The 18,148-nt window shown below is 45.5% G+C and overlaps 1 protein-coding gene across 1 annotated transcript in view; it reads left to right on the top strand.

The window, feature by feature from the left end:
* SLC12A1 (solute carrier family 12 member 1) overlaps nucleotides 1–18,148 on the top strand; it is a 70,949-nt gene that overhangs the window by 10,384 nt on the left and 42,417 nt on the right. Inside the window, exons 7-13 of the mRNA XM_060259854.1 lie at nucleotides 2,063–2,174; nucleotides 4,776–4,903; nucleotides 8,219–8,303; nucleotides 12,183–12,334; nucleotides 15,333–15,440; nucleotides 16,510–16,633; nucleotides 17,405–17,506. Coding sequence (XP_060115837.1) covers nucleotides 2,063–2,174; nucleotides 4,776–4,903; nucleotides 8,219–8,303; nucleotides 12,183–12,334; nucleotides 15,333–15,440; nucleotides 16,510–16,633; nucleotides 17,405–17,506 — 811 coding nt within the window. The remainder of the gene's footprint in view (nucleotides 1–2,062; nucleotides 2,175–4,775; nucleotides 4,904–8,218; nucleotides 8,304–12,182; nucleotides 12,335–15,332; nucleotides 15,441–16,509; nucleotides 16,634–17,404; nucleotides 17,507–18,148) is intronic.

The following is an 18,148-nucleotide window of genomic DNA, read 5'->3' as shown; positions in this document are numbered from 1 at the left end:
ATTAACATGTGGAATTCACTGCCACAGGAGGTGGTGGCGGCCACAAGCATGGCCACCTTCAAGAGGGGGTTAGATAGAAATATGGAGCAGAGGTCCATCAGTGGCTATTAGCCACAGTGTGTGTGTGTGTGTGTGTGTGTGTGTGTGTATATATATATTTGGCCACTGTGTGACACAGAATGTTGGACTGGATGGGCCATTGGCCTGATCTAACATGGCTTCTCTTATGTTCTTATGTTCTCTGAATCAGAGTCTCATAGCAGCTTGCAATCTCCTTTATCTCCTTCCCCCACCACAGACACTCTGTGAGATGGGTGGGGTGAGAGAGCTCTCCCAGAAGCTGCCCTTTCAAGGACAACTCCTATGATAGCTATGGCTAACCCAAGGACAATCCAGCAGCTGTAAGTGGAGGAGTGGGAAATCAAACCCGGTTCTCCCAGATAAGAGTCCACACACTTAACTACTACACCAAACTGGCTCTCTTAAAACGTAAAAGTAGTCGCCTGTGCAAGCACCAGTCATTTCCGACATCGTATCATGAAGTTTTCATGGCAGACTTTTTACAGGGTGGTTTGCCATTGCTTTTCCCAGTCATCTACACTCCCCCCCCCCCCCCAGCAAACTGGGTACTCATTTTACCAACCTTGGGAGGATGAAAGGCTGAGTGAACCTTGAGCTGGCTACCTGAACCCAGCTTCTGCCGGGATTGAACTCAGGTCATGAGCAGAGAGCTTGGACTGCAGTACTGCAGCTTTACCACTCTGCACCATGGGGCTCCTAATTTTACATTGACGGAAGGCAAAAGTAAAGTGGAGTTCCTTTTGCAAGTAGATCTTGACAAGCAAAGTAAATTTAGAAGGGAGTCCTGCTTCATAAAGTCTGAGAACCACTGGTAACATGGTTATTTCTTGGATTTGGAAGCTCATTTTCATTTACTTTTTATTCCATATGCATAATTTTTATTCAATACGCCTGTCCCATTTAATATAAAGGATATGGGCATTCCTTTTTTTGCTTGGTTCTACTTTCAAATACATGGGAATAGGTCTCTGTTCAATAAAGGGGAAATGGTAGAAAATACCCACATAGAGAGAACAAAAATTAGCTCATATATGCGTGGCTTTTGGACTCAGGAATAGAGATGGGCACAGACAGGTCCATGGACCAAAATTCGTCATGGACTGGGGGCTGGTTCCTGGTCTGTTTGCCCAGTCTGTGCATTTCCTGCTTTGCCAGACCACCCATGAACCACAATTTTTTAAAAGACGGTCCGTTTGGTCTGTTGGAATGATCTGTGGGGAGTGAACCCAGGAGACATTTGAACTGTGCCTCTGCTAGGATGGCCTGGAAGTGAGCTGAGTCCGCTTCTAGGTCCCTATGGACCTCACTAACCGGTTCATAAACTGGAAAAGTCTGTGGAAGTTCATGGTTTGTGAAATTCACGAACCACAAACCTCCACCAATCTCAATTTTTGGGGGTCCATGCTCATCCATACTCAGGAATGTACACTTTAGTACAAAAAGTCAAGGAGAGTTGTGGATTTCTGGGCCACCACTGGGGAAATGGGTAGTACCTCCCTGAAAGATTAAAAAAGCATTCCTTTTGGATGTCCTGCATAGTTTCCTGTAAGCAATACTTTTTATCTAGGACATGGATAAAAAAAATCAGCACACCAATTTTGAATATCTGGACAGATATGCTAATGTTGATATAAAAATAGAGACTCAAAGAAATTTGACTCGGTCCTGGCTATGACTGACTTTCTGGACAGCGCCTGTTGTTACTAGCAGTTTGAATGCCTTTTGATAAAAGAGCCGAGTATGTGGAAGAACCCCAGTGCCCGAATGCGAGAAAATGAGTCATGCTTAAATCCAGCGAAAATCAATGAGACTTTAGCCACTAATAAGAAGTCCCATTGATCTCACTGATGTGTCTAGCGTTCTCTGGATTTAGGCCCCAAACTCTGAAAAGCACCAGTTTAAAAATGGCCTATGGTAATTAAAAGGGCAATTGCTGACAGCAAATCCAAATATAAATTGCTTCTTTTTGAAACCTTTACAGGCCCAAGTTGTTCTTCTGGTGATCCTTCTTATTGCTATCCTGAACTTCTTCATTGGGACAGTCATCCCAAGCAACCGTGAAAAAAAAGCAAGAGGCTTTTTCAATTACCAAGGCAAGTTTCCTGTTTATTTTTTTTCATCCCTGCCTCATACAAAAGAGATGCCGCAGTCAATATGAGCACCTTGCAAGAGAGGGAGCACGCCTATATCGTAGTGATACAGCACCACGAAATGTTTTTAAAATCTTAAATTGTAATTATGTTTTTATTGGTTTTGACTGGTTTTAACTTGTGAATATGAATGTTGTTAGCCGCCCTGAGCTTGCGGAGAGGGCGGGATAGAAATTTAAAGTAATAAATAAGAATAAATAATAGCAGCATCCTTACAGCTAGCTCTGGTCTGGGAAATACCTGGAGATGTTGGGGTTAGGGCTGTCAATCCCCAGGTGGGGGCAGGGAACCCCTCCCCCTGGTGGAGGCCCTCCTCCTGCTTCAGGGTCATCAGAAAGTGTGTGTGTGGGGGTCTGCTGGGCACTCCATTATTCCCTATGAAGACCGATTCCCATAGGGTATAATGGAGAATTGATCCCTGGGTATCTGGGGCTCTACAGGGGCTGTTTCTAGAGGTAGGGGCACCAAACTTGCAGCATAGCATCCAAAGCCTCTCCTCAAAATATCCTCCAAGTTTCAAAAGGATTGGACCAGGGGGTCCAACTCTATGAGCCCCAAAAGAAGGTGCCCCTATTCTTCATTATTTCCAATGGAGGGAAGGCATTTAAAAAGTGTGCGGTCCCTTTAAATGTGATGGCCAGAACTCCCTTCAGAGTTCAGTCATGCTTGCCACACTCTTGCTCCTGGCTCCACCCTAAAGTCTCCTGGCTCCACCCCCAAAGTCCCCAGATATTTCTTGAATTGGACCTGGCAACCCTAGTTGGGGTGGAGCCTGAGGAGGGCAGAGTTTGGGAAGAGGAGGGACTTCAGAGGGGTACGATACCCTAGAGCAGGGGTAGGGAACGTTGGCTCTCCAGATGTTTTTTGCCTACAACTCCCATCAGCCCCAGCCATTGGCCATGCTGGCTGGGGCTGATGTGAGTTGTAGGCAAAAAACATCTGTAGAGCCAACGTTCCCTACCCCTGCCCTAGAGTCTACCTTCCAAAGCAGCCATTTTCTCAGGGTGAACTGGAGAAGGCCCATAGCTAGGTTAGACCTTCAGGGTCCCGGCCTCACCACTTTTACTCCAAGGCAAGGGACTTGGCCCCACCACATACCACCTTGAGGAGGACATGTTGGAGCACAAGTTACATGGGCAGCGCCTTGGCTTCCTGGCAGAGAAGGATGCTGATGCTGTGGGGAGAGGCGTGGAACCAATGGGCCTCAAGGGCAGTGACTGGGATGGGCAGCCGGGAGGCATCTGTGCTCAGTGAAGCAGAGGCCAGCCTAGCATGAGGGGCCATGAGTTGTGCATGGCTTTCCCTTCACCTCCACCACAGGCTGGGCAGCGCTGAAGGGAGGCAGGCAGTGGCAGCCTGAACATGGACTCCTCCACATTTTTTATTTATTTTTGTGTCATTTTATCTTGTCGTTTTTGTGACATCATTTTTGGCCCTACGACCCCCACCACTTTCCCCAGTGCTCCCCTCTCCACTTATAATTTTCTAGCCATAGGCCCATCTCTGTCACGTGGAGATTGGTTAAAACTGGAAGATCTCACCCACCACCTAGAGGTTGGCAACCCTAATCCTACACGAAGCAAAACTGGACAGATTCATGATGCCATGTTTCCAGTCAGCTACTGTTCCATTACAACCAGGGCTCTTTTTTTTAAAGCAGGAATGCACAGGAACGCAGTTCCGGCTGTCTTGGTGCCAGGGGGTGTGGCCTAATATGCAAGTGAGGTTCTGCTGAGCTTTTTTCTACAAAAAGCCCCATGTGAAACAATGGTGAAGTCAGGGGGTGTGGCCTAATATGCAAATGAGTTCCTGCTGGGCTTTTTCTACAAAGAAAGCCCTGGTTACAACTATAGCATAATGTGTATTCACTGGCAGCGCTCAAGTAGCATCTAGAGCAGAAAGCCATATAGAACCTATTGACAGCATGTCAGGTTTTCGTGCCAGTGCCTGAGTCCATCCAGTCATGTGACCTATATGGCCAGATGCTCTAGATTGGGTGTGGACAAAGTTGCTTAACATAAGAACCACATAGAATAAACTTCAGATGTTTGAGAGCCGCAAGACTTGGACGTCAGATGTTTGAGAGCCATGAAACACGAAGGAAGGAAGGAAGGAAGGAAGGAAGGAAGGAAGGAAGGAAGGAAGGAAGGAAGGAAGGAAGGAAGGAAGGAAGGAAGGAAGGAAGGAAGGAAGGAAGGAAGGAAGGAAGGAAGGAAGGAAGGAAGGAAGGAAGGAAGGAAGGAAGGGTGGAAAGAAAGCTACTTTAACTTTAAATGCATTCTCCAAGCCACTGGCTGGCTTCTCCTAGCCGGCTAATGGGCGGTTGTGGCTTCGAGAGCCTCACAAAATATGTGAAATAGCCGCATGTGGTCCCTGAGCCACAGTTTGGCCACCCCTGCTTTAGATGCTCTATTAAGCATTCCAGGTCATGTTCCGCTAGGAGAGTCCTCCGAGGCAGAGTGGCTCTTTGAGAATTAAAGCATCAATCACTGCAGTTAAATGTTCCCTAAAAGTTCACAAAGACTTTTCTCCTTTCTTTTGCAGCCTCGATATTTGCTGAAAACTTTGGACCAGATTTCAGAGGTGGAGAAGGGTTTTTCTCTGTGTTTGCCATTTTCTTCCCAGCAGCCACTGGTATTCTCGCTGGGGCCAATATCTCTGGAGACTTGGAGGTCTGTCTTTCAAATGACGAGCTGAATGTGTATCATTACACTTTAACATTGCCAGAATAGAAAGCAAGAGTTTGTAATGTTCTTTCAGATGACAGCACATAAATCCTTCATTATTTCCTATGGAAGGAAGACATTTGAAAAGGTGTGCTGTCCCTTTAAATGTGATGGCCAGAACTCCCTTGGAGTTCAATTATGCTTGTCACATCCATGTTCCTGGCTCCACCCCCAAAGTCCCCAGATATTTCTTGAATTGGACTTGGCAACCCTACTTGGGTTAGCCATAATTCTAGTAGAGTTATCCTTGAAAGGGCAGCTTCTGTGAGAGCTATCTCAGCCCCACCTACCTCACAGGGTGTCGGTTGTGGGGGGAGGAAGTTAAAGGAGATTGTGAGCTGCTCTGAGACTCCAAGATTCAGAGTGAAGGGTGGGATATAAATCCAACATCATCATCTTCTCCTCCTCCTCCTTCTTCCACAAACTCTTGCACAATCTGCGGACTGGATGGCTGCCTAATGCTCTATCACAATCATGTGAGGCCCCTAGCTAATTCCCCACATGCATAATCTGATAGAACAGAGCTGGCTGGCCAAAAATTATCTTACAGAAACAGACTATGAAATTTTAAAAGGCCACCGATAACTCTAGTAGCACAGTATTAATGGGCCCATTATCAGGGTACTGCACATGGAAACGAGCTACGTAATTCCTATTACTACAGCTTTGCTAATTCATAAAAAGCTGTACATATGGTGGAAGTGAAATTTACAATTGGAGGGGGAGAAGGAAATGCACAATCTTCTCTAAAATGGGTTATTGCTAGCACCAGTGGCTTTGACTGTTCCCGAGAAGATTCCTTTACACAAGGTGCTGTATTGTATGGTTGCCAATTCCCAGTTGGGGGCAGGGGATCCCCTGGTTTGGAGGCCCTCCCCCTGTTTCAGGGTTATCAGAAGGTGGGGAGAAATGTCTGCTGGGCACTCCATTGTACCCTATGGAGACTGATTCCCATAGAGTAAAATGGAGAATTGATCCACAGGTATCTGGGGCTCTGGGGGAGCTCTTTTTTGAGTTAGAGGCACCAAATTTTCAGGATTGCATCCAGTCCCTCTCCTCAAAACATCCCCCAGGTTTCAAAAAGTTTGGACCAGGGAGTCCAATTTTGTGAGCCCCAAAAGAATGTGCCCCTATCCTCCGTTATTTCCAAATGGAGAGAAGGCATTTAAAAGGCCTACAGTCCCTTTAAATGTGATTGCCAGAACTCTCTTTGGAGTTCAATTGTGCTTGTCGCACCCTTGCTCCTGGCTCCACCCCCAAAGTCCCCAGATATTTCTTAAATTGGACTTGGCATGGGATGAAATAAAAATGAGCCCCAAACAGACCCTCTGCATCTTGTGTGACTGGTGGCTGCTGTGTAAACACAGGATCATACACATCCCAGAATTAAATATGAATTTAATTCATATTTAATTCAGATTCGGGGGGGGGGTGGTGATTTGAAATGCTTTCCTAAAACTGGAGACATTGAGAGTCCTGTACCCATCTTTTTAAACAGCTTTTTAAAAAGCAGCCAAGAAAGCCCCTTGCTGGCACAACTTAGAACAATTCATTCCAAGTGTGGTTCTTTTTTATTTGTATTCTTGCATTTGAGCCTCTAGAGGATGACATTTCCAAGGTTTTGTATTAAAGGATAAAGATGTAGACATGGTCACATGCTAACATGAGACCAAATGCTACAAGCCTCATAAAGAAAAATACAGCGCTCATAACCTTTGGAGTAAAGTCATACGGTTAGTAACATTAACTGCCTTTGGGAGCAAAACTCCTGACGGAATTTTAAATGTCATCTTTGTACCGCTATACTCTTCCTGCATTTTGACATTTTGTAAGAGCAGTGCTAATTTTTCAGCAATGTTGAGTAAATCATACCACACCCTTTATCTTTGTCTAATATGACTTCTTTTAGTGGTGTTTTTAATGGTCTGCATGGATTTTGCTATTTTTGTGAAATTCAGACAGTGTAGCAAACTACACCTATAAAAATCACCCATGCAAAACAGTACACAAAAGCACCAGATTGTCTAGACATCTTCTTTCGGGGGAGTGGCAGTATATTTTGTATTGTGTGTGTCCATGTGTGCGTACCTGGAAGTTACTGCGAGTTCTGGTGACCCCTACTGGGGCATGGAGGACATGCAGAGAAATGGCTTGATACAGCCTGTCTCTGCCTCCCGCTCCTGGTATTCTAAAAAGGTCCCCCATCCAAGTACTTGCCCAGAGTCTACTCTGCTTAGCTTCCGAGATCTGATGAGATTGGGCTTGCTTGGGGTATCCAGGTCTGGACACTGTCTAGACCAGGGGTGTCGAACTCATTTGTTATGAGGGCCGGATCTGACATAAATGAGACCTTGTTGGGCCAGGCTGGGCTGTGTCAGGCCGGGCCATGTGTGTACCTATTTAAGATTAGATAGCAGAGAGCCCCGTGGCACAGAGCGGTAAAGCTGCACTACTGCAGTCCTAAGCTCTGCTCACAACCTGAGTTCGATCCCAGCTCATGGTTGACTCAGCCTTCCATCCTTCCGAGTACCCAGCTTGCTGGGGGAAATGTGTAGATGACTGTAAAACAGCCCTGTAAAAAGTCTGCAGTGAAAATGTTGTGAAAGCAATGTCACCCCAGAGTCAGAAACGACTGGTGCTTGCACAGGGGACTACCTTTACCTTTTTTAGCAGAGATATGAGCTTTTTTAAAGGACACAAACATGACTAAAGATTTTTTTAAAAACTTATAATAAAACATGCTTAAAACGTTAGCACTCGTTGGTCTTAAAGTTGCTTTCTTTGTATCTCTCCCATGGGAGCCAGGGAGCAGGGCAAAGGAAGCTCTGGCTCTTTCCCTCCTTCCCCAGGGGATCAGGAGGGGGAGGAGCCTCAACCAATGGAGAAAACTGAGGTTTTGCTCTGTAGCTCCTGTGTGATTGAGCAAGCCTTGCAAAGCAAGTTGAGATGTAGAAGGAAGCAAGAGAGAGGGAGAAGGAAGCAGACAAGAGCCAGTCGCTCGGGGCCTGATAGGAGCCCTCCGGGGGCCTGATTTGGCCCTCAGGCCACATGTTTGACACCCCTGGTCTAGATCCTTTTAAACTTCACATTGCACTGCCATATGGACAGGAGAGCTTGTTTTTTTAAAAAATGTGAAGACTTTTCTGCACCAGATCTGTATGTGAATGTGAAAGCGCAGAGGGTGTGCAGAGGATGGCCAACCCCTTTCTGTATTAAAAAAGGTGAGATTTTACTGCAGCCTTTGCTCCTCTAATGTTCCAGGATCCACAAGGAGCTATACCCAAAGGAACCATGCTGGCCATACTGATAACGACTATTGCTTATGTCGGTGTTGCCATCTGCGCAGGTGAGTAAGAAGCAGACATTTGCATGACAGTCTGGTGTTATAATTAATATGATTAAGCATCTTCAGAGCTCTGTGCTCAGACTGGCACTTGGCATCCTCGTTGTTTTTTTGATCCTGCGGATTTGCTGTGCTGTGAGACAGATGCATATGAGCAACTGAGAACATGGGCTGCAGCAACAATCCCCATTTGGCAGGGGCATGCATAGGGTTGCCAATCCCCAGGTGGGGACAGGGGATCCCCGGGTTTGGAGGCCCTCCCCCCCACTTCAGGATCATCAGAAAGTTGGGGGGGGGCAGGAAATGTCTGCTGGGAACTCTATTATTCCCTATGGAAATTTATTCCCATAGGAATAATGGAGAATGGATCCGCGGGTATCTGGGGCGGGGCTGTTTTTTGAGGTACAGGCGCCAAATTTGCAGCATAGCATCCAGTGCCTCTCCCCAAAATACCCCCCAAGTTTCAAAACAATTGGACCAGGGGGTTCAATTCTATGAGCCCCTATCCTTCATCATTTCCTATAGAAGGAAAGCATTTAAAAAGGTGTGCGGTCCCTTTAAATGTGATGCACATTCAATAATGCTTGTCACAGCCTTTCTTTTCTTTTGGTAAATATATTTATTTTGGTAAATTTGGTAAAGCCTTGCTCCTGGCTCCACCCTCAAAGTCCCCAGATATTTCTTGTATTGGACTTGGCAACCCTAGGTGTGCAACCGGACAGCCAAGAATCTGCACCAGGCCTGTAGCTACAGTGGGGCCCTGAGGGGACAGGCCCATCCTTTCAAACTCCGCTTCCAATTGTATGGCCCCTCCATTGGAGGGCCCCCAATTTGTCCCCTTTGCTCACCGCCACTTTGAACAAGTCGTAGTAGCATTGCTGCCGGTCTTTCTGCTGCATCGTTCAGATCACTTCCTCAAAGCCTTCCACTTTATGCCGTCTTCTCTCCCCTTCCCTAACAGTGTGCAGAGCAAAGTGGGGAGGGGAGAGTCTTCTTGCAGCCAACCTTCTTAGCTCCCAAATTTGGTTTAAGAGGCCTCTGTCTCTCTGAGAGAGGGGCACATAAGCAAGGGGTGGGGGGAGCAGAGCTGCTGTGACTGCCCAGGGGAAGGGAGGTTAGCTTGTGGAACTCAAGCTTACAGTGCCAAGAGCCTGGGGCCACCAAACTGGGTGCCCCCAGTTCCACCGCCCCCCCACAAACAGCAAATCCCGCTGTGGGCTGCACTAAACATGAAATCCTGCCTCCAGCCCTGATCTGCAGACAGGCTATGGGATTCCTTTTATAGGGAAGGGTCACAGACTCAAAACGTATTTCCGCACTGCCAAACGCATGATCTCAATATATGGACTGGCATATGGAAAATCAGGGCTTTTTTTTTTTTTTTTTAGCAGGAACGCACAGGAATGCAGTTCCAGCTGGCTTGGTGTCAGGGGGTGTGGCCTAATATGCAAATGAGTTCCTGTTGGGCTTTTTCTATCAAAAACAGCCTATGTGAAACCATGGTGCTGTCAGGGAGTATGGCCTAATATCCAAATGAGTTCCTGCTGGGCTTTTTCTACAAAAAAAGCCCTGTGGAAAACTATTCGTCATTAATACAAAGTAATTTATTATGCAGCTGTATTGGCCGCACACTTCCTATCTCCTCTCGTCACCTCTTTCCAGGGCTTTTTTTGTAGCAGGAACTCCTTTGCATATTAGGCCACACACCCCTGATGTAGCCAATCCTCTTGGAGTAGGCTCTGTACTAAGAGCCCTGTAAGCTCTTGGAGGATTGGCTACATCAGGGGTGTGTGGCCTAATATGCAAAGGAGTTCCTGCTACAAAAAAAAACCCTCTGCCTCTTTCTATTCTGTTGTTGCCTTTGGGAATGAAAGACACGTCGGGCAATTTGGCAAGGCAAGAGGAACCGGTGTTGCTCTTCTGGCTCAGAGGCTTAATGAATCACCGTATTTGGAATCAAGAAGGATTTTTCCCCCCAGGTCAGACAGACTGGCTGGCTACCATTCAGGGTCAGGGCTGGCTGCATTCAAATCCAGAAGGACAATTGCCAGCTCAAGATCCCGACTGGAGCAGAAGGCTCATGCGAAAGCCAGAGGCTATTCTGTTGACCAGCCAACCCAGACACGTTAAAATGCCTGCCCATTGCAGCAGCAAGTGTTGTATACACTTATTCTCTTCCATTTGCCTTTCTTTGCCCAAAAAGCAGACAGCCAGAGGTAGGTCAAAGGATGAGGTTTGAGCACCACAAGCCCTCTCAGCGGCTTTCTGCAATCAATGGCATGAGCGTGATCCATGAAGATTAGTCTTAAAACCCATGTCAAGCCCTGCAGGAGTTCAGTGTTTCTTAAAGGCAGGTCTCATTTTGAGCAGGAGCTCACAGGAGCTCTAAATTTTTATTTTGTCCTTTCTTTCTTACCCCCCCCCCCCAAAAAAAAAAACTCCACTTGCTTCTGGACTCCATTGTTCAACATACACACACCGTGAGAATTTTGCTGAACTCTAAGATCTGACAACCTCCTAAAACCTGGTGGAATCATTTCCCCATGGAGATATGGGCCCTACCAGATTTGTTACCTTTCCGTAGGGCCTGTAAGATGGAGCTGTTCTGCCAGGTGTTTGGTTGAGGCAAGTGGGTGTCCTTCTCTTTATTGCCTATACCATCTGTTTATCCTCCACCACATTGATCCATCAGCTGAATTATTATATCTGGGCCATTGATTATATTCTAACCTGCACTATGAGCCAGCCCGCCTCTGTTATATAGTACTGTGGTGCTTTGTTTTTAATCGTATTTTATTGGTTTTATTGGCTTTGTTTTTAATCGTATTTTATTGGTTTTATTGTATTTGACTGGTTTTACTTGGTTGTAATCCGCCCTGAGCCCATTTGGGAAAGCGCGGAATATAAATTCACCAAATAAAATAAATAAATAAAAATATTTTCCCTCACAAAAAAAGGGGAAATTATAGCTCCAATGAGCCAGGCAGGAGTTTACACCCAACATGTTCAGGCATGCCTTCACATACATAACAATAACTAAAACATATAAAGCAGACAGATGGAAATCTTCATCAGGCCATTGTAGCCACATAGGAGAAAATAATTGAAAAAGTACGAGGAGAGTAAGGTTTTATTATGACAATTATCATTCAAGAAGCATTTCAAGGTAGATGCTGAGCTGATATAATTTACTACACCTTCCGTTGATGTCAGGAGTGTGTGGCATATGCAAATGATTATGCATATGAGCTGTGCTAATGAGCTCCGGCACCTCTTTTTCTACAAAATGACCCCTGCTTAAAGAAGAATTGCAGATTTATACCCGCCCTTCTCTCTGAATCAGAGACTCAGAGCGGCTTACAATCTCCTTTATCTTCTCCCCCCACAACAGACACCCTGTGAGGTAGGTGGGGCTGAAAGAGCTTTCCCAGAAGCTGCCCTTTCAAGGACAAGCTCTGTGATCGCTATGGCTGACCCAAGGCCATTCCAGCAGGTGCAAGTGGAGGAGTGGGGAATCAAACCCGGTTCTCCCAGATAAGAGTTCGCACGCTTAACCACCACACCAAACTGACTCTCTTGCAGATCCCTGCTGTATCTTTCAGGCACTGCTGACTTCCCTTATGATTAAATAAACGTGTCTGGATTTGAGCCATTTGATCCATATTTGAGACTGCTACGCAAGAGGCTAAATGCAAAGTCCAGGACAACGATGCTTTAATGAATGGTGGCATTCTTTGAGATGCGAGAAAACTCCCCCACCCCAAGATAAACAGGAGTGGAAATGCATTCAGAACAGAGCTAACCTAGGAATCCACGGTACTGTGAGAATATCTGCCTCTTGTCACAAGGAACCGAAATAATAATATGCTGTTGTTTCCGCAGCTGCTTGTGTCGTACGTGATGCTACTGGGAATGTCAATGATACCGTTGTATCTGGAATGAATTGCAATGGATCATCTGCTTGTGCCTTAGGCTACGATTTCTCCAGCTGTAAAACCCAGACATGTGGCTACGGGCTGATGAATAATTTCCAGGTTCAAAAGAGCTCTAATTATGCAATTTGTGTAATCATATGTGCGTTGTACAAATGAGCAAAAGATACGCTCACCCACAAGCAAGCGGTAGCGTGAGTTGGCTGGGGATATTTTCGGTATCTGTACTAATTGACCAGCCGAGGTATATGACATGCATAGGTATGCTTTGAAATAGTAACCAGGTCAGTCACCCTGACATGACCTTATCCAAAAGGCCAAGGAGCAAGACTTTATTCAGTCTTTTTTGAGGACGAATTGGCTGATAAGCATGAGCTATTAAAGAAAGTGGTGGGCATGGATCAGAACTACTTGGGAAACTTTAAAGGGTGTTTTTACACTGACAGTTTGTGACTCTCTATCACCGCATTGAAAACTCACCTTTTACATTACCTAACGTTCTCTTAACTGTTTTGCATCGTTGCTGCCCAAAGCATCTACATTTGTTTTGGTGAGATGAGTTTCGGAGCTGCTGCTGCAACATTTTTCTCCACAGTAGTTTTGATCTGGTCTTTTCTCTACAGGCGTTTCAAACTTGTATTGTAGAAGTTTTCATGCATTTTAAAAGACTCCTCCAAAAGCCACCACAAGGTGCAGTAATTTGCATGAGAACTGACAGCACTTGAAATTTTTACATATCATTGCTTGCCTCATCTAGTAATTTAAATTTGTATTGTTTTTGCAGTGTTGACACGATTTCCAAGCAATCGTATACATTTAACTAAGCACTGGTATTCCGGCTGCCCTCTGATCAGACACCCACCCCCCCAATTGAAATGCTTAAATGTAAAAGGAAAATAATTAAAGTGGAACAGTAGCAGGCGATTTGAAGACTCTAAAACTCTGGATCAAAGTGAATGTAAAAACACCCTTTATCTCTGAGGCCTGGTCTATAGAATGAGGTGGGATTAAGAGTAAGCTAGGGTTGCCAGGTCTTACTTTCTTCCCAGCAGGAGGATCTTTGGGCCTTCCTGGAAGCATCACACCCCTGACTTCACGTGACAACACTCTGGTTTTGAGGCAAAATTCTATAGCTGGAGCCACGGGTGGAATTCTAGCAGGAGCTCCTTTGCATATTAGGGCACACACCCCTGATGTAGCCAACCCTCCAAGAGCTTACAAGGGGTTTTTTTTGGAAGCTCTTGGAGGATTGGCTACATCAGGAGTGTGTGGCCTAATATGCAAAGGAGCTCCTGCTAGAATTCCACCGCTGTATTCACCATAGAGTTTTTCCCCAAAACTAGGGCGTCACAATGATTTTGGTGCTTTGGGGGGCAACAGTGGGCGGGCTTCTAGTGTCCTGGCCCCACTAGTGGACCTCCTGATGGCACCTGATTTCTTTGGCCACTGTGTGAAAGGGTGCTGGACTGGATGGGCCATTGGCCTGATCCAACATGGCTTCTCTTATGTTCTTATGTCACTTTCAGGTGATGTCATTGTACCATGTTTGGGGCATTTGCAGGTGGGGTTTCTGCCTGCTGGCCAGCAGCAAGAAGGAGCCCACAAAAGCAGGGGGAACCCACCTGGATCAGGGGGCTGGCAACCCGAGGTAGCAGCAAAACAGAAGGTCAAGGTTTTGATGCTCCTCTACAGGGACCCACCCCCACATCTTTGCAAGTAGAGAACTAACATAGAAGGAAGCAACCTGGGCTACGACTTTCTCCCTTGTGTGCTAGTTTTCAGTTACAAGGAAACTCCACCCAACTGAACTGGTACAATCCACTTTACTACCTCAGGAGTCGGACCCACCTCATTATGCAGGAACTAAGCCCCAAACTATAGCATCATTGTTAAAAAAGACTTTCTGCCATGAGTTCGTACGATGCTATACTAGATAAACACACAGACAGACACCCTAGGGCTCTTTTTCTAGCAGGAGCTCCTCTGCATATTAGGCCACGCCCCCGCTGATGTAGCCAATCCCCCAAGAGTTTAGAGGGCTTTTAGTAAGCTCAGAAGGACTGGCTACATCAGGGGGCGTGGCCTAATATGCAGAGTAGCTCCTTTCCTGGGAGCAACCCTGATCGGTAGACCTGAATGGTATTGCTTCTCTCACAGCATTCAACACAGCAGACTAGGGCTCCTCCAGTTGCTCAGTGGGAGACTACAGTGCCTGGCTTCAGGAAGACCTCTGCCCAAGTGAGGGGGACAAGCCAAGCAGGCACCCTCAAGAACTCTGTAGGCAGTGGAGACCGAAGAAAGCTTTGGGTCTAAGCAACAGAATGTAAAGCTCATGGCTAGATTCAGTGCTGATTTATGCAGAATATGAAAACATAACCATGAAGAGTCACATGCATTGCCGGGGGGGGGGGGAGGGATCTATGAAATATCAGTACTGGAAAGGAACATTTATTATATGCACTGGCATTAAAAATGGTCTAACACATGACAACATTAATATTTCATTTTTTATGGGCCAAACATACTACTCACACACCCACAATAATCTGAACTAGTCTATCTTGTAGGCAAATGCATCAAACACACCTGTAAAGCTTCTGAAACTTTCCAAAAGTATATGATGCACCCCAATAACTGGTGCATGAGAGAGAGAGAGAGACTGACTGACTGACTTGAGTTTTACGTGTACAAATTTCTCTTTGGAGGGTACAGAGATTACTCTCTTTTAAAATGCAATTAACTTGCTTCTTCTGACATCCTGTTCTTAATGATACTACTTGCAAAAGGCAATACCAAAATCATCCTTTTGACTTCAGTGGGAACAGGACAGGATTCAATTACAGAACAGTCTCCTTCACTAGCAGTGTCTTGTTTTCTTGACAACAAAAGGAGCTTGCTGTGCTGAATACAGAGCTGTTCAGGAGGTTTTTAATAGGTGACAGAGAAGATAAATAGAGAAGAGGTGACAAATAGCAGTGCATATTATTATCGGTATTATTATGATTCAGCGCAGCCAGCAGGGGGGATTTATGATTCTGCTTGTACCTAGGATTACCTGAGCTTCTCAGCTGCCACTTGTTGTTTTTTCTTCTCCCAAAAGGTTATGAGCATGGTTTCTGGATTTGGTCCCTTAATCACTGCAGGGATATTTTCTGCTACTCTTTCGTCAGCATTAGCCTCGCTTGTCAGTGCTCCCAAGGTTTTCCAGGTATATCCAAAGGGACAAAGTTCCTCATTCTGTATTTTCATGTGTATTTTCATGTAACAGAAACCTTGGGGTGATCCTGGATGCCTTGTTTTCTATGGAGGGCTTCTAACCCTTGGGATCGGGACAAGAGACACCCCCCCCCCCAAAAAAAAGGGATGGAAGCTAAATTCTTGAAGCAGTTCCACCCCAGTCCCACCTCCATCTTCATTGGATTAAGTTTCAGCCAACTCCTTTGCAACCATCAAATCATGACCTTCAATGCCTGGTGCAGATTTTCGGGGGTAGAGTCCAGGTAGCCGTCCATCAACAGATAGAGCTGGATGTCATCAGCACGCTGATGGCACCCCAGCTCATACCTTCATACCCATACAGCATTGGCAAGAAGATCGCTCCTTGTGTTACACCGCATTCCAGTGGTGTAACACAAGTGCCACCCCCTTTCCCCAACCTTGGGAAAAGGAGAAAAACTATTGCAAGGCAGTCCCCTTAACGCCTATGTTGGCGAGGCTGTGGGCCAATAGGTCATGGTCAACAGTGTCAGACGCTGCTGTTAGAATCTACTAATAGCAGCAGTGGTGACCTGCCTCAACCCAAGTGTCTCCAGAAGTCATCTGTGAGAGCAACAGCGCTGTCTCCACCCCATGTCCAGTTCGGAAGCCAGACTGGAGTGGGTCCAGGACTGATGCTTCACTCAGGAAAGCCTGGAGTTGTTTGGCCGCCATTCTCTCAACTACCTTTTTATTTATTTATATATTTATTTTGTGAATGTATAATCCGCCCTTTCCCATAATGGGCTCAGGGTGGATTACAACACAATAAGGTTGATAAATTTGACACTGGGTGGTAATTGGTCAGAACCATAGGGTTCAAAGACGGTTTCTTTAAGAGCAGATGTACCACTGCCTCCTTCAAAGCCACTGGAAAGACCCCTGACAAGAGGGGTCATCTGTCCTCCTCAGACACTTTCTCCATTTCAAAACTTACAAGGGCAAACTTGGCTTTATTCATTACGTGGAGGAAACATGCTTGTAAACACTGTATTTCTGAATCAGTTCTGGTCTTTCAACAGGCCCTCTGCAAGGATAATATCTACCGAGCTCTCCATTTTTTTGCCAAGGGATATGGGAAAAACAATGAACCAATCAGAGGATACGTCCTTACTTTTTTCATTGCTATGGCCTTTATTTTAATTGGTAAGTATATAGACAGCTTTTAAAATTCTCCCTCTAGCCCCCCCATTGCACCCCCAAATACGATCTTTTTTCTGAAATTAAAGACATTCCTTAACGATACTGTTCCTGATTTCCAGTAACAGCCATTTATTGGTTGTCCGTAAATGGTAACCTGTTTCCCTCTTTTGCTGCTAACTGAAAAAATTGCTCAAGGGCAGCCATATTCATTTCATGTCCAGTGTATAAAGCACACCCAGCCAGCACAAATTTAGTTCACAGCCAAACCATATCAGAAAGCCACGCGAATCAGAAAAGCGCAACCACATATATATTTATTGGCATAGCTATGAAATCGCTCTAATTTCTGCAAAATTTATATAAGACCATTTGTTTGCTAACTTGACGCAACATTTTTAGAGGTCCCCATCTAGTAAGGTCCTTTATTTAAGGTTGAGCACAGCAACTGTCAGGCCAGTGTGTTGAGGAAACAGAAGTCCAGTCACTAAACTGATTCTCCTCAGAGACATGTGCAATTAACCGCTTTTACTCCATTCCTTCTCGCTTCCAAGTATTGTGCCAAAATGTTGGTTTTAGATGAGTAGCGGATGATTGTTAATAATACTTGGAATCTGAATTCTAATTTTAGTTTTGGAACTATGCCTTTTTCATGTTTATGCCACCTAGAATTATTGCAGAACCGATTGCTACTTAAGTGGGTCTTTTTCAAAAATTTTACGTTTTTGTCATTTTAGTCTGTTGTAAGATGCTTAATTGTTTGTTTTAATCCTACAGCTGAACTGAACACCATTGCTCCCATTATCTCCAATTTCTTCTTAGCTTCATATGCACTTATTAATTTCTCTTGTTTCCACGCTTCATATGCAAAATCTCCAGGTTAGTTTTTCAGTTTCTTCTAGTTTACATAAGCCGGGTCTTGGTCTCTCTGTGGGTCCAGTTTCTGGCACCATTGGGGGAGACGGCAGCCATGCCGGTTCTTCCCAGGATGGAAGGGGTGGGCCAGCATTGGGTGTGGGCAGGGGTGGACTCCTAGCAGGAGCTGCTTTGCCTATTAGGCCACACCCCCTAATGTAGCCAATCCTCCAAGAGCTTACAAGGCTCTTTTTTGTAAGTTCTTGGAGGATTGGCTACACCAGGAGAGTGGCCTAATATGCAAAGGAGCTCCTTTTAGAATTCTGCCCCTGGCTTTGGGAAGCTGGGTCCCGCCTGACCCAGTGCAGAACCTATCAGCCAGCTGGGGTGGGGGCACCCAAGCTGCAACTTAGGGCACCACGCCGCTATGATGCGCCAAAGCTCATTTATAAAAAATCATTTGAGCTGAAGAAGGACAGCTCAATACAATTACCAATACAATTAACAATACAATTATCACACTCGTTCTATTGCTTGCCACAATGCATCTCGCAGTTGTGCTGCAAAAATAACTTATAGCAGTCTTCATCTTCAGTATAAGCCATTTGGACCTCAGGGACTTACACAGAACTAAGGCTATGTACAGTTATTAAAAGCTTTTTTAAA

This window comes from Heteronotia binoei, chromosome 19 (assembly GCF_032191835.1).
Source record: "Heteronotia binoei isolate CCM8104 ecotype False Entrance Well chromosome 19, APGP_CSIRO_Hbin_v1, whole genome shotgun sequence".
NCBI classification, from domain to species: domain Eukaryota; kingdom Metazoa; phylum Chordata; class Lepidosauria; order Squamata; family Gekkonidae; genus Heteronotia; species Heteronotia binoei.
This window is presented reverse-complemented; position numbering and strand designations above follow the sequence as displayed.